The following is a 13,823-nucleotide window of genomic DNA, read 5'->3' on the forward strand; positions in this document are numbered from 1 at the left end:
ATGTTTTTGCAATAATGTTCATAGTATTATTTTAACTACCAAGCATAACGGGATGTATGAATAGAAAAAGTTCATTTTTAAGGTATAGGAATCAAGAGGGAAGGAAAGAAGAAAGGGAGGGAGGGAGGGAGATTATTTTGCATTTCAAACCCAGGAGAATGAACGCACACTAACTAATCTTTCCTCAGTTTCTCATTTTAAGATGAAACTCTGTACACTAGAATAGAAGGTGAGAGGCCGAAGAACTGTTGCTAACGAATTTATTTCACTTTCAAGGGACATCAGTGATCCAGGTGACAGCGTCGGATGCAGACGACCCCACCTACGGAAACAGCGCCAAGCTGGTGTACAGCATCCTCGAAGGCCAGCCCTACTTTTCGGTGGAAGCACAGACAGGTATCGTGAAGTGTCACTGTGGTTCGAGACACACCGTGGATAAGGAGCCCAGACCTGCCCACTCACCCTAGTTGATTCCCTGTTTTCTCAGATATGAAAAGGGCCACCTCCTAGGGTGGGTGTCAATACTGGATGCTATATACATGCCCGGCATCCAATGAGCCATATTGATTGTCTCCATCTGTATTTCACACCATGTCCCAATAACAAATGTAATCTTAAAATACAACTTTTATCTTAAAAGGGTATCATAGAAGTCAACTTCAATTTAAGAGTTTATCTTAAAATATTTACATTTTAACTGCGTTAAAAGATTTAACTGCGGATCCTAATTAAGAGACCATGAACCTGAGGACTGACGTAAAGACTGGCAGCTCCCAAAGCCCTCGGTGCAGAGCAGAGGGCGGAGTGTTAATGCTCAGGGGGGTTGGGAGGCAGCTCACTCCCAGTCTCTCCACACTCCCAGTCTCACCGAGGAGCTGAGGGATGCCCAGAGGGCCTTAGCGTCCAGGATGGAAGCTTCTGCTCACTCCTTACAGAAAACAAATAGCAAACCAAGAGAATGGACAAATATAACAACTAAAACCAAAGTGTTTCACTTTGTTTATATCAATTTTTGTTTCGAAGATCCTTTTATTAGAATATACACTAAAATCCTGTGAAACTGCTCGTCCACAGTATTACCCCCGCAAACCCCTTCCTTTTTCTGCAGTATGCCCCATATATTTGAAAGATGTTTACAAGCAATTCACATTTATTGTTACAGTGAAAATATTCTCAAATATGCCTCTGCTTATATGTATACACATAGACTACTGATCAGCTATTTTGCTCATTTACTTGGTATTATTTCTGCTTACCCGTGTCATCATTTATTTGTAGCCGCTTGGCTTCAGATCACAATTTACGGGGCTACTTGCTTTGGTTCCATAAAAAGCATCGGCTTGAGCCTATCTTTTTGGATGTTCAGAACTAGTGGAGGGACTCTACTTGCTACTGTCTTTGTTTCAGGGACTCAGAATTCGAACCTACTGAATTATTGACAGGTCAGGGAAGGGAGGCCCAATGAGTCCGAGGGTGCTTTTGATAAACATGTAAATGTCGGAGGGAGGGGGATCAGGGCTCAAGGCATCCACCATGCCCTTCACATTTACTTCCATTGTAAATGTGGCCATGTGTACAGGAAGGAAAAGCTGGCACATCTTCCCAAGAGATTTAAGTGAGCCTGGTTTTTATATAAATCAGGGATCGTGTCAAATTAAATAATCTATCATTGTTATTGTGTATATTTTTAACCCATCTGGTATACTCTTCTAAATTTTAATTTTAACATTTTAATGTACTGCATGAAATATATGCTTTCTGCTTTTAACCTAATATGGAGCATAGAAATGTTTCTAAGAATTGCATGCAGGGTTAGACTTTTTTTTTAATTTAAAATTTTTTGATGAGTTTTTAAAAATATTTTATTTATTTATTTTTAGACAGAAAGGAAGAGAAGAAGGAGAAAGAGAGGGAGAGAAACATCAGTGTGTGGTTGCCTCTCACATGCCCCCTGCTGGGGACCTGGCCTGCAACCCAGGCATGTGCCTTGACCGGGAATCAAACTGGCGATTCCTTTGGTTCTCAGGCCAGCCCTCAGTCCACTGAGCCAGACTGGCCTGATCTAAATATAATTTAATTTATTTTTTTAGAGAGAGGGGAAGGGAGGGAGAAAACGAGAGGGAGAATCGTCGATGTGAGAGAAACATCAATCAGTTACCTCTGGCGTGCACCCCAGCCAGGGACAGCCCACAACCCAAGCGTGTGCCCTGACCAGGAATCAAACCACCAACCTTTCACTTTGCTAGCCAACGCCCAGCCAGTGTAGCCATGCTGGTCAGGGCCAGGGACAGACTTTTACGTGTGCAGAAGCGTGGTTTCTGTCACGGACACCCTTGCCGCAGTCTCTCAAATGCTTCAGTATTTAGGATCTGTAAGTGTTGTACTTGCACTTAAAATGTAACATATAAAACGTATAAAAATTTAATGCTATGTTAATAATTATGCCAGTTTGCTGGAAAATTCATCTCGATGATGCTCTAGGTGTCGCTGCCTTGGGTTATGATGATCACACTGAAGTGACTCTTCTGTGAGGGAAGGTGCTGTTTCCTTCACCTGTGTGCCCCCTGGGCCTGGAACTGTTTTTGTTCAACTGTTGCTGGAAATAAGTGCCTGTGATATTTCCTATTTCCCTGGCCAGGCATCATCAGAACGGCCCTTCCCAACATGGACAGGGAAGCCAAGGAGGAGTACCACGTGGTGATCCAGGCCAAGGACATGGGGGGACACATGGGTGGACTCTCAGGGACAACCAAAGTGACGATCACCCTGACCGACGTCAACGATAACCCGCCCAAGTTTCCGCAGAGTAAGTAGGTGGGCTCGGCTTTCCCCGTGCAGCCGCGCCCCAGCCAGCGCCTTCTCAGCTCCGTCCCGGCTCCACTCCACTTGGAGGAAAAAAAAATCCAGGGAAATGGAGGTTCTGTGTCATTCTTGCAAAACAAGCAAAAACAAGACAGTGGCAGCCACAACAAACAAAACAAACAAACAAAAAAACCCCAAACAAGTTAAACAGAATAGACCCAGCAGGGGAAACAGGCACTGTAAAAAGTCCCACAGTTCCGGAAACAGGAACTCTGTTCTGCTAGGGGTCACACCAGATGCTAGTGACGCGCTCCAGCAGTGAATGGACGGACCCGTCTCGGACGCAGCGTTCCCCTTTCTAACCTGGGTGTACCAGGACCTGGGTCCGTCATCGATTGCCCTACAGCAGGCCATCCAGAGCCTTTGTGGCTTAGAACAGTGAGGGTTTATTTTTGTCATGAGTCTGCAATGTGGGCAAAACGTGGAGGGGATGGCTTGTTTCTGTTTCTGTAGCATTGAAGGGGGACAGTGCGCTGGGCCTGGGGGATCTGCTTGCCGTGCACGCGGCTGGCAGGGTGGTGGGGGCTGCCGGTTCCTCCCCACCGGGGCCTCTCCATGGAGTGGCTTGGGTGGGCTCTGAAAGTGAGACCCTGGGGACACCAAGCTGGAACCGTGCTGCCTGCTGTGGCCCAGTGCATCGCTCTCACTGTAGTGCTCAGACCACCCGAATTTAAGCGGGTGCTCATAGACCCTGCCTTTCAGTAGTAGGACAGGCAAAGTCAAGTTACAGAAAAAGCATGGGGGGTGGGAGATGTTTTGGCATATTTAGGAGAAAACAGTCTTTGCTAAGACCTAACTAATAGGATGTTGTTAGAACTAAAAGAGCTAATGTTAAATCTTAACTGATATCTGGCATAAGTTGTCAACAAATGTTAGCCACGATTAGTACTGAATTGAGGGATTACGGTCCATCCTTCTACAAAATTTATAGTCTTGTTGAGGGAAATAAAAGAAAAAAGATTTGGATAGATTGCTATAAATAAATATAACTACGATTACCATCATTAATGAATAGTCACTACTACTGCAAATCTCCCTAACAGCGGGCATTTGACAGGTAAAACTGGGTTCCACGCAAGGTTCAGAAGTTGCCCAAAGAACGCAGCAGAGCCAGCATGTGAACACAAACCCATTTCCGTACAGCTAAGCGTAGACGGAGGTGCAGTGTGGTCACACCGATGCTGGTGCTGCCGGTAGGCGTCTCCCGCACAGGTTCGGAGAGCAGCCGGTAGACCCTGGGAGTGCGTCACCAGAAAGGTGACGTTCTTCCCAAATGAGCGAGCAAAGAAGGCAACCAAATGTGGCCCCACAGAGGCAACACGGTTGCCTTCAGAGACAACCCTCTGGGCAAGGGAGACAGTGAGATGGAGGATTATAGGCACCGCTTGTCCTGGAATCCCAAGAGATGAGAAAAGACTGCTTTGCCCGACCAGACGCAGGGTTGAGCACCTCCAATAAGCTCGGTGCTCAGTAGCACTCTAAAAGCCGCACGCTCCACCACCCACACTGTGCCGGTCCCACGAGCTAGAAGGAAAGGCCAAGCAGGACTGTGAGCAGGCGGCCCTTAGTGCCCTCGCTCCCACCCCACCGAGTGGGAAAGGCTCCTCGTGGCTGTGCAGTCCCCAGGCTCATAGCCATGAATGTCGGTGAGATTTGGAGAAAAATCAGCTCACAGCAGGGGTTTCTAAACCTTCTGGTACGTAAGCTGGTCAATATCTACAGACTACCACTTCCCCTTTGTCCTTTAATGGGAGGCCGTGGCTTGATGAGCTTGAGTCTGGGTCCAAACTGAACGTATTCAAAGGCGAATGATATACCCACGTACAGACAGAGTCCCGGGACTGAAACAATCGATGTGATGGGAAACTAACACTTACAGAGGTTGAGAAACTTGCCCCAAACCATTCAGCTTCCCATCCTTGCTTCTCCATACTGTTTCATATAGAATGTCTTTTAAAATGTGGAAATGCCGGGAAGATCATCTCCTGCTCACTTCCCTACTGGAAACCTTCCAGCAGCGTCCCACCACGTTTGAACAAAGCTTGTAGGACATCTCCTACAATGCGCCCGCCGCCCCCCTTTTTATTAACGCAGTCGGGGCCCCCCTGTACCTCCACACCCTCATCTCTTCAGCCAAGGCTCCAGTCGCCTGTCTTCTTGCTGCTCCTGTGTGTGTATTCAGTGTGTTCCCTCCCCAACGTCTCTGCCGTTTGCTGTTCCCTACTTTTCTCAGCCCCTTCCGGGGAGTTCAGGTGCCTCCTTCTGAGGCGTGTCTTCCCAGCCCACCCTAGCCAGAGTCAATCTCTCTCTCTCTCTCTCCAGCTTCCTCCTCACCCACACTTATGGAATGCAAGTGTACATGGCCGCACGCACGGACGCACACAGTCACACAAACACACACACACACACCACGCTCTCTCACAGTTACACACACAGCACACCTCACTGTCTCGTTACCGTCTGCCCCTTATCCGAGCATGTTCTTCTTTCTCCCAGCAGTGACGTCAGAGTGCATGTGCACGTCGTGTTTTCGGGGCGAGGTCTTGACGATTTCATTTACTGTCCAGTCTCTGAGGACAGTGACCAGCACATGTTAAGCTCCCAATAAAATATCAAATGCACACGTCTGAGAGGGTCACACTGTGGGGAATCTTCCCAGGTGAGCTAGTGTTTGATCACACGGTGAAGGAGGTGAAGCGAGAGGAAAGTCAGATGTGGCGCTGGAGTTAGAAGAGTCATGATCTTGAAAGATAAGAGTTGCATTTGATTTTAAAATAAACATGGAGCTGCGGCAGGCTTTTAAACAGAAGGGTTTTTGGGGTTTTGCTCCCCCCTCGGGAATCTGGCGGTGCCACGCCCCTGGGCCGTCCCGAAGACGTGAGGGAAGGCTTGGCTGCCTGAACCTGTGGAGAGGACGTGGCCCTCCCTCACTTGCCGATGGGAAATGCAGCCGAGCATTGTCTTCCTCCCTCCCCGGGCAGGTGACCCCGCCACATCACCTGGGGCCCCGGCCCTGTTCCGTCGTCCTTGGGTGGAACAGGTTTCTTGGACAGGCCGGCCGTGCGGGATCTTCCTCCCACCCGTTCGCTTCTTTTCATGTTTTCAGGCAATAGAAAGTTCACTCTCAAACCCTTTGAGAAGTTTGTGGGGATTCAATGGAATCTACCGCCTTACAGCCGACAAGTAAAGGGGGGAATAAAAATAGATGTCTTCTGCTTTCAGGCGTGTACCAGATGTCTGTGTCGGAAGCGGCCGTCCCCGGGGAGGAAGTGGGCAGAGTGAAGGCTAAGGACCCGGACATTGGGGAGAACGGCCTAGTCACGTACACCATTGTGGATGGAGACGGCATGGAGCTGTTTGAAATCTCAACGGACTATGAGACACAGGAGGGCGTGGTGAAGCTGAAAAAGGTGAGTGAGGCTGCGGAATCCGAGGCGTCGGGGGTACTACGGCCTGCTCTGGGGGGCGGCACTGCACGAAGCAGGGAACCGAAGGTTCAGACATGCAAATGTGGGCATCTGGGGGCCGATCCCATTTTGCAGCTGAGCTCTCGGAGCTCTGGGGAAAGAGTAGGACTGTGTTCCAGAGGGGCAGCCAGCAACAGAGATTCACAATGCCTGTCTGAGGTTGCTAGTTAGTTCTTGGTGCAGCTTTGCCATGGCCAGACAGACAGCTGGATACGTCTAGATTTTGGAGAAGCGGCCCTGAGCAGGCATGGACATCCCCCTGTGCTTTCTCAGCCAGGCTAGTCTGTTAACACGGGCTGCTCGGAACTCTCCCTGTCTCCAGCACCCACATTCCACCACGTTGCTGTGACTGTCTCTCAAAACTGAACCCAAGAAACAACAATTATGGTCCCTCTCCCATTGTCAGCTAAACTGTCACTGACGGTGGGTCCTTGGGATTAACCCACGGCAATGGGGAGTTTATTGGGGTTTTTTTTTTTTGCTTTGTTTCTAAAGTCTAACATTTCCACAATACTAAATGTTGGCCAGAGAAAGCCTGAGCCTCTTCCAAACATTCTCTTGCTTACTTTTCACAAAAAGCATAAGAGGTAGATTGCGTGATCCCTGTGGACAGTGAGACCTCAATGTAATTATGAGGAGATTGGGACTCAGACAGATTAAATAAATTGCCCCTGTCACAGGCACGCAGCTAGCAATTCACGGGCAGGGAATCCATATGTAGAGTATGCTGGAAAAACGCCCCCCTCAAGACTCCTGAGAAATGCTGGGCCAGAAAGGGCTTGAAAAGGGGTGCCAGATGGAATTTGCTGAAGTGAAGAAACAGCCACAGTGTATTCTACACCGATCCCCCCTCCCAGCCCCCCGCCTTACCACTTGAGAAATCAACATCTCTCCATCATCAAAGTGTATGGAGCATTATATCTGAATTGGATGATGGGATTACCTTGGTTTTAATCAAGCATTCATTTTCAACTTGGTTTTGTAGCATGAATATTAAGCTCTTCCGTGTGATGGAAAAGATAGGGCTGCAACACTGCTAAAAAATTAATTTGAAGAATCAATAGAGGCCAGCAGCTGGGGAGAAAGCAAGGGTGGGGTGGGGGAATCTTTCCGTAGCAGGTGGGCTGGGAGAGACGTGCTCTGGGAAGCTGACTTGCCCCGACACCTGAAGGCATTGTTGGGTTTGGGGGAAATATGACAGGACATGGAACAGAGAGAAGGGAGAGGTGATTCTGCTGTACAAGGACATGGAATTGGAGCGAGCTTCAGACACTCGGGAAGGTCAACAGTAGTGACCATGCACGGTGCGGCCACGGAACCCTAACCACCAGCCACAGGGGCTGGGCTTCTCCTCCGGAAAGGTTGCCGTGTGAACTGTGTGCAGAGAGCCGTCAGCGCGGCACCCTCATTGACATCCCTGTCCCTCGTGCTTGGCAGGGACACGTGAGCATTGACAGCAGCCTCCTGTCCTTGCTGTTCATGTCCTTGGGCGGCTGGTCATGCCAAGGTTGTCACCTATTTTCAGGTATTCGGGGCATAAACACTCACCATGTCTCTGAAACCCTGAAACATTTGAATCGCCCCGTGGGACTCACACTTCGCAAATGAGCTCCCTGCATAAGATTAATTTGCACGTGTCTCCCCAGTTGGGTGTGTTTATTCCAAGCAGAAGGATCATATTGTATAAAATATTGCTGTTTAGCTTTAAAACAGAGTAAGATGTTGTTTCATTTCCTAAACTTGCAGCACAAAGTTCCAAATGTCCATTAGAAAGAAAAATTGAGAGGTGACTTTAACAGAATAAAAAGATGGGTCCTGGCGGGAGTCATTATATATGATTTAATAACGTAAAAGGGCATGGAGAAATAATGGAAATATGTATGTCTTTTAAACATATTCTTTAGTGTAGTTTTTTCCCACTCTCTTCTTTATTTATTAACTCATTTTTTTTTCTACCAAGAGTTATTGAGTAATTATTTGACAGGCAAGCCCATTGTGAGAGGCTGGACATCAAAAGCTGAAGAGACAGTTCCAGCCACTGAGAGATCCCAATCTAACAGGACGGTGAAGTGAAATGACAGTTGAGCAGAGCAGTTTCCTCAGCCCCAGCACTAACGGCACTTCAGGCCGGACCGCCTTTCTCAGGGGGGTGGGGGCTGCTCTGTGCACTGGGTGGTGTGCAGCAGACTGCCCGCTGGCGCCTCAGCAGATGCCAGTTACACACGGCCCACCCCACCCCACCCCACCCCAGCAGTCGTGATGATAAAAATAGCTTGCCACATTGCTAGCTACACCCTAGGTAAGTTACAAGAAATCACTCCCCAGTTGAGAACCAACTATGACACAGTGCAATGGCATCTGTGAATAGGGACGTGAGTGATTTCTTACGGGGGCAGTTCTTGGGTCCCGATAGATGGGCGGGCATTTACCAGACAGAGAAGGAGAAGAAGGGCAGGAAAAAAGAGCTCCTGAAGGACGCCGTGGAACCAGGTATCAGTGGAAACAGGACAGCTTTAAGAAACCTGAGTACGTTCAGTCTTGAGGGTGTTGACGTGGAGGCGGTGGGACCAGCTGCAACGCCGTTGTTGGAATTCAAGGAAGACATCACAAAGAACTGAAGAAGGGGAGAGGATGAAGAATTCAAGAGATACGGAGGAGGGAGAGCTGTTTGTTTATTGAAGAGCTGAGGAAGCAACCGATATTTGAGTGCTGGCTCTGTGTGAGACCCCGGGAGTGTCGGGTGTGTGGTGGTGCATGAGAGAGAGAGCTGCCCCCCGGATAGTCAGACCCCCTCTGTGTGGTCAGCCAACGAAGAACCAAAGAACAACAAGGATGAAACGTATCGCTGACTTGGTTGACGGTTGGAGGGGAATCCAACCTGTTCACTGCAAACACCCTTGACCAAGTGGGACTCTTACTTATCGTAGCGATACCCTGGTGCCGTTTCTGAGTTATTTACTTCCAACCCAATAAACTCCTTGTAAAACAGCATGAGAGCAGCATTAGAAAACATTTTAAATATTCTCCATTTTAATAAAGTCATTTTTATGTCTAATTATTTCTTTCCGTTCCTTGGCCACACGATATGGATGTGGGTATATCACATTCAACACAGCTGCCATCGTGGGGTGATCTGATTTGTTAACTTAATGTCATATCGTAAACATTGTACATGCTGTTACATAATATACATAATCATTTTTAATGACTACATAACGCTCCATCCTGTGGATGGACCATTATTTCCTTAATAAAATCTCACAGCTGGATTCGGTGTTTCGTGTGTACGTTTCCCTGATTAGAGACAGCCCTCTGCCGTATGCGACAAACACCGTGCATTTTTGAATATTGTTTGTTTTGGTATTCTCCTGAATTCGTCCCTCAGGGAGACTTCTCAGAGGTGGGATCAGTTACCAAGGGGGGTTTAAAAAAGATTTTTATGGCTTATGTTGTGTTGCCTCATTTAGTTTTTATTTCCACTCCTCCTAACACGGCTGTAACTGTCCACATGGGAGACGACCTGGAATCTTTTTTTGGAAGGAGGCAGGGAATGCGTTTCAGGTCCGTGTTTAAATGTTACCCATCTGCCCTGCCTCCCAGTTGGTCAGAATGGCCACTTGGAACCGGGACTCCTGGGCATCGGGGAGGCAACGGTCAGCAAGCATCAACAAGGCTTGGGCGAGTTCTTGAGGATGCTCCCCACCTCCCGGGGCGGGAGACAGGGGGCTGCAGAAGGGTGGCTGGTGGACCGCACTGACTGTTGGTGGGAGGTGAGGAGGACTTTCCAAGGCGGTGAGGCTTGAGTGGCCGCAAGACAATTTAGTAAAACCGCCCCAAAGTAGGAAAGGGCATTTCAGACGAACGTTGGCCAAGATCCAGGGCCTTTTGCTTGGGATCTGACGAGCACTGCACTAGTGTCAATGTGAACGGGCTCTCCACTGGGGACCTGGCTGTGGGCTCGGGTCTCAACCAAGGTCAGAGCAGCTGTGCGCTGGGAAGGTTCAGACCACCTGAAGGTGGAAACTCTCCACTGACCAGGTCTCAGGACGATCATAGTCCAGTTTCAGGTTTTAGCTTTATCTAATGATCAAAGATTTTTGAGAAACTTCACAGTCTCGTACCTTCAGCTTATAAATATCATCCCTTTCTGCTGCTTCGTAACACAGCAAAGGATGAAACTTCTGCAGAGTTGTAGAATAGGGGAGCCACTGGGGGCAGGTTTTGCTTCAGGAAACGGGAGTGTCCCCCGACTCTGGGGAGCGTGAGGGCGGGAAGATGATGGAGAACATGTCAAGGGCGTCGGACGTGTTTAACGTTCCTGACACCGGAATCGCCCTGCCGTTGCAGAGTCAGAGCAAGACTCAGCCCTAGGGCGGCGTCCAAGGTTCGAACCAGGCGCTTGCCAGGCAGACGAGTACAGCGTGGCGGGCAGATGGTCGCCTGGAAAGACCGAGTCTTCCCGAACATCTGGTAGTTGCGCGTCACCCAGGGTGCTAATTAGACAGTTCTGTTTCCTGGGCACGAGGACTTGTTTCTCTGCTGCGGTTTCACTCTTCACCCGTTGCCCGTTGATGCTCCTCTCGTTCAGAATTAGGGGCATTCGCCATCCATTTCCCAGTAACCGCAGCCATTCAAAAGCTACTTCCCATCTTTTCATATCTGTGTAAAATCTATATAGTTTATCGTTGCTTTTCTTTAAGTGGACTTTTTTTTTAACATATTACATATTCTTCTAACAAGGAGGCATTATTCTTATTTTCCTGTCACTTGCCATAAATAGAGGGTATCCTAAAAATGAACACAATCAAAACAAAATATCATTATTCTAATCTGACTAGCGAGCTATGTAGCACAGCCTCTGAAAAGGGAGGTTAAGAAGCAGAACAGATATGTTACAAATCAGCACCACACGGAGATATTCTTTATGTGTTCATAAGTGGAAGGACTGGAGAAGGAATAATTGTGTCGATAAGTAAGTTAATGTGACTCAACAAACCCACCCACCGAAATTATCCATGAACCGCCTTAAGTCATCTTAATGGGCCACTGTTGGTCAGGGTCCCGGACTTTGGAAAAGGCTACACGGTCAGAAACTTTCAAAGTGAGGCTGTCAGATGAGGAAGCCAGGTGTGTGTGCGTGTGGAGGGGAGCGGTCATCTGATAAGACAGCTCTGGCTGAAATTCAGGGGCTACTTTTCTTACCGAGATAACTCAGTGCTTTACGGGACAGTCGATGACATTTATCTGTGTGGTACTGTAGTTCCCTCTCCTCCTTGGGAGATGCATAGGGGCTCTGGGCAGCCTTACTGGTGGTGTTCACAGTGAGGTCCGTTGTAGGTCCTGAGGTCCTTCTGTGTCTGGCGTGCTCCTAGAATTCCCATGAAGCATATTCCAGGTGTCAGCAATTGATTTGTCTGATTTTCTGACCAAATGGCTCAGGTAATTGGATATTGAATAGACACGGGTTTTCTCACTTTGAGGAACGACACACTCTGCCCTGTAAAACAGGTCTTTTGCTTTCATTTTTCTTTCAAGGAATTGGTTGTCAGTCTTCTCTTCCTTCCTGTCAGCCCGTAGATTTTGAAACCAAAAGAGCATACAGCTTGAAGGTAGAGGCAGCCAACGTGCACATTGACCCCAAGTTCATCAACAACGGGCCTTTCAAGGACACTGTGACGGTCAAGATCGCAGTAGAAGACGCTGACGAGCCCCCCATGTTCCTGGCCCCGAGTTACATCCATGAAGTGCAAGAAAATGCAGCCGCTGGCACCGTGGTCGGGAGAGTCCATGCCAAAGACCCCGATGCTGCCAACAGCCCGATAAGGTACCGGGAGATTTATTTTAAAAGCCTGGACGAGGAATTAGAGAGGCAGGAGGTTTTGGGAAAGCCTGGCAGAAACCGGAAACCACATCCTTGAGTTTCCAAAGGGCCCAAGATAATCAGGCCCGAAGCAGGGTAAACAGGATTCAGATTTAGAAGACAGCCAGTCGGCTTCACCTCTGCTGCTCCCTTTTCGGACAGGCTTGTTAAAGCTACATGATGTCTCCCCAGCCGCGTAACCCTTCACTGGGTCTGCATCCCCCCGGGAACTGTGGGGAGGTGTAAATACTAATTGTAAAATAAGTATAGTAATTATAACTCATCGAACACCTTCCTGTGCTGCAGTTACCCCACTGGGTGTGCAGATGCACAGTCTAATTTATCTCCTTCACTGCATTTTTTTTTCATGGCAATTGTTCTCCTTAAAGGGAGGGGAGATCGGGGTGCTGTATGGCAGGGCGACTTGCCCCGAAGGACTGGGCCAGTGAGCAGGAGGCTGTAACAAGCTGTGTGTCTAGCTGCTGCTGAGCGCTTGGAAGAGGTAACAAAGTGCCAAGCAAATACAGGGTGCTTTGTTTATTATGAACGTTTTTTTCGACTTAGAAGAGCAAGCTAGAAAGCTGATTTAGGATGCAGCTCCCCGCCAAGCCCCGTCCCGACCTGAGTTAATGAGCGATGAGCTGATGATGAAGCAGCTAAGGAGGCCCGAGTCACAGATCCAGGACATGCACGGGACAGGAACTTCGGTAGCTGAAACCTGTCCTGGACTGCATTGTGGCAGATGCTGCTCTCCCCAAGGCCGTGTCCCTAATGCCCTTCTTGCCGAATTCCTTTCTCCGCCTCCTCATGCTGTCCCTGCCTCCAGTCTCCCCCGACCTCTCCTGTGTCCATCCTGTAGTCCCGAGTGGTCGGTTTAAGACAGCCGAACATTGCCTCCTCCTCAGTTAAACAGCAACAAAATAGTCGATGACTGAGTTGTCCCCGAGTGCCCCCTCCCCCTGAGACAATCTCAGCACTCTCAGCCTGAGGCCGCTGCTCCAGCCTCTTCCCCCAGCAGCTCTGATGCCCCGCTGGCCTCCGACTCCCCTGTCTGTCTTCCCCTCCCTTCTCCGTGGCTGTGAGACTGGGCTACCTCCTGTCCTCTGAAATAGAACCAGCTGCCTCCTAATTCCGGACCTTTACATGTCCTTCCTCCTGGGTCTTTGTTCCCCTCTCTCTCCACCTTGCTTACATGGCACTTAGGTGTCACCCCCCCCCCCACAGCTCTCACCACGGCACATCACAGCACCGTGACACCCCAGACTGTGTGTTGTCCTTCACCCACTCGGTCTCTTTATTCACTGGGTCTCCTGTCCTCACTGCCCGCTCTTGTCTTCACCTCTAAAGGAGCTGGTGTTCTTGGACACACGGGCAAGACCTGATAGTGTCGTCTAAACTCTCAGCTGCATGAACATTTGCGTATCTTTTCTCCCCCAGACTCTGTAGCATTCGACACACTTCTGTTCACCACCGCCTTTCTGAAATGTCCTCTCTTAGCACCGTTGGCAGGAACGTCACACGTCTCAGACAGCACAGCCCTGGTGTCGTCACTGGTCCCTGGTCCCTGTCCCTCGCCGAGGCTCAGCCTTTTGACTTTGACCTCTCTCTCTCTCTCTGACCACTCACGTATGGAG

The 13,823-nt window shown here is 49.0% G+C and overlaps 1 protein-coding gene across 2 annotated transcripts in view; it reads left to right on the plus strand.

The window, feature by feature from the left end:
• Window positions 1–13,823, plus strand: part of CDH11 (cadherin 11) — a 136,939-nt gene that overhangs the window by 99,987 nt on the left and 23,129 nt on the right. For both annotated transcript variants that reach the window (XM_045818848.1, XM_045818849.1), the window contains exons 5-8: window positions 277–396; window positions 2,639–2,806; window positions 6,085–6,272; window positions 11,900–12,153. In XM_045818848.1, the coding sequence (XP_045674804.1) occupies window positions 277–396; window positions 2,639–2,806; window positions 6,085–6,272; window positions 11,900–12,153 (730 nt within the window). The remainder of the gene's footprint in view (window positions 1–276; window positions 397–2,638; window positions 2,807–6,084; window positions 6,273–11,899; window positions 12,154–13,823) is intronic.

The sequence above is a fragment of the Phyllostomus hastatus genome, unplaced genomic scaffold, assembly GCF_019186645.2.
Source record: "Phyllostomus hastatus isolate PE091 unplaced genomic scaffold, TTU_PhHast_1.1 phas_scaffold_345, whole genome shotgun sequence".
NCBI classification, from domain to species: Eukaryota; Metazoa; Chordata; class Mammalia; order Chiroptera; family Phyllostomidae; genus Phyllostomus; species Phyllostomus hastatus.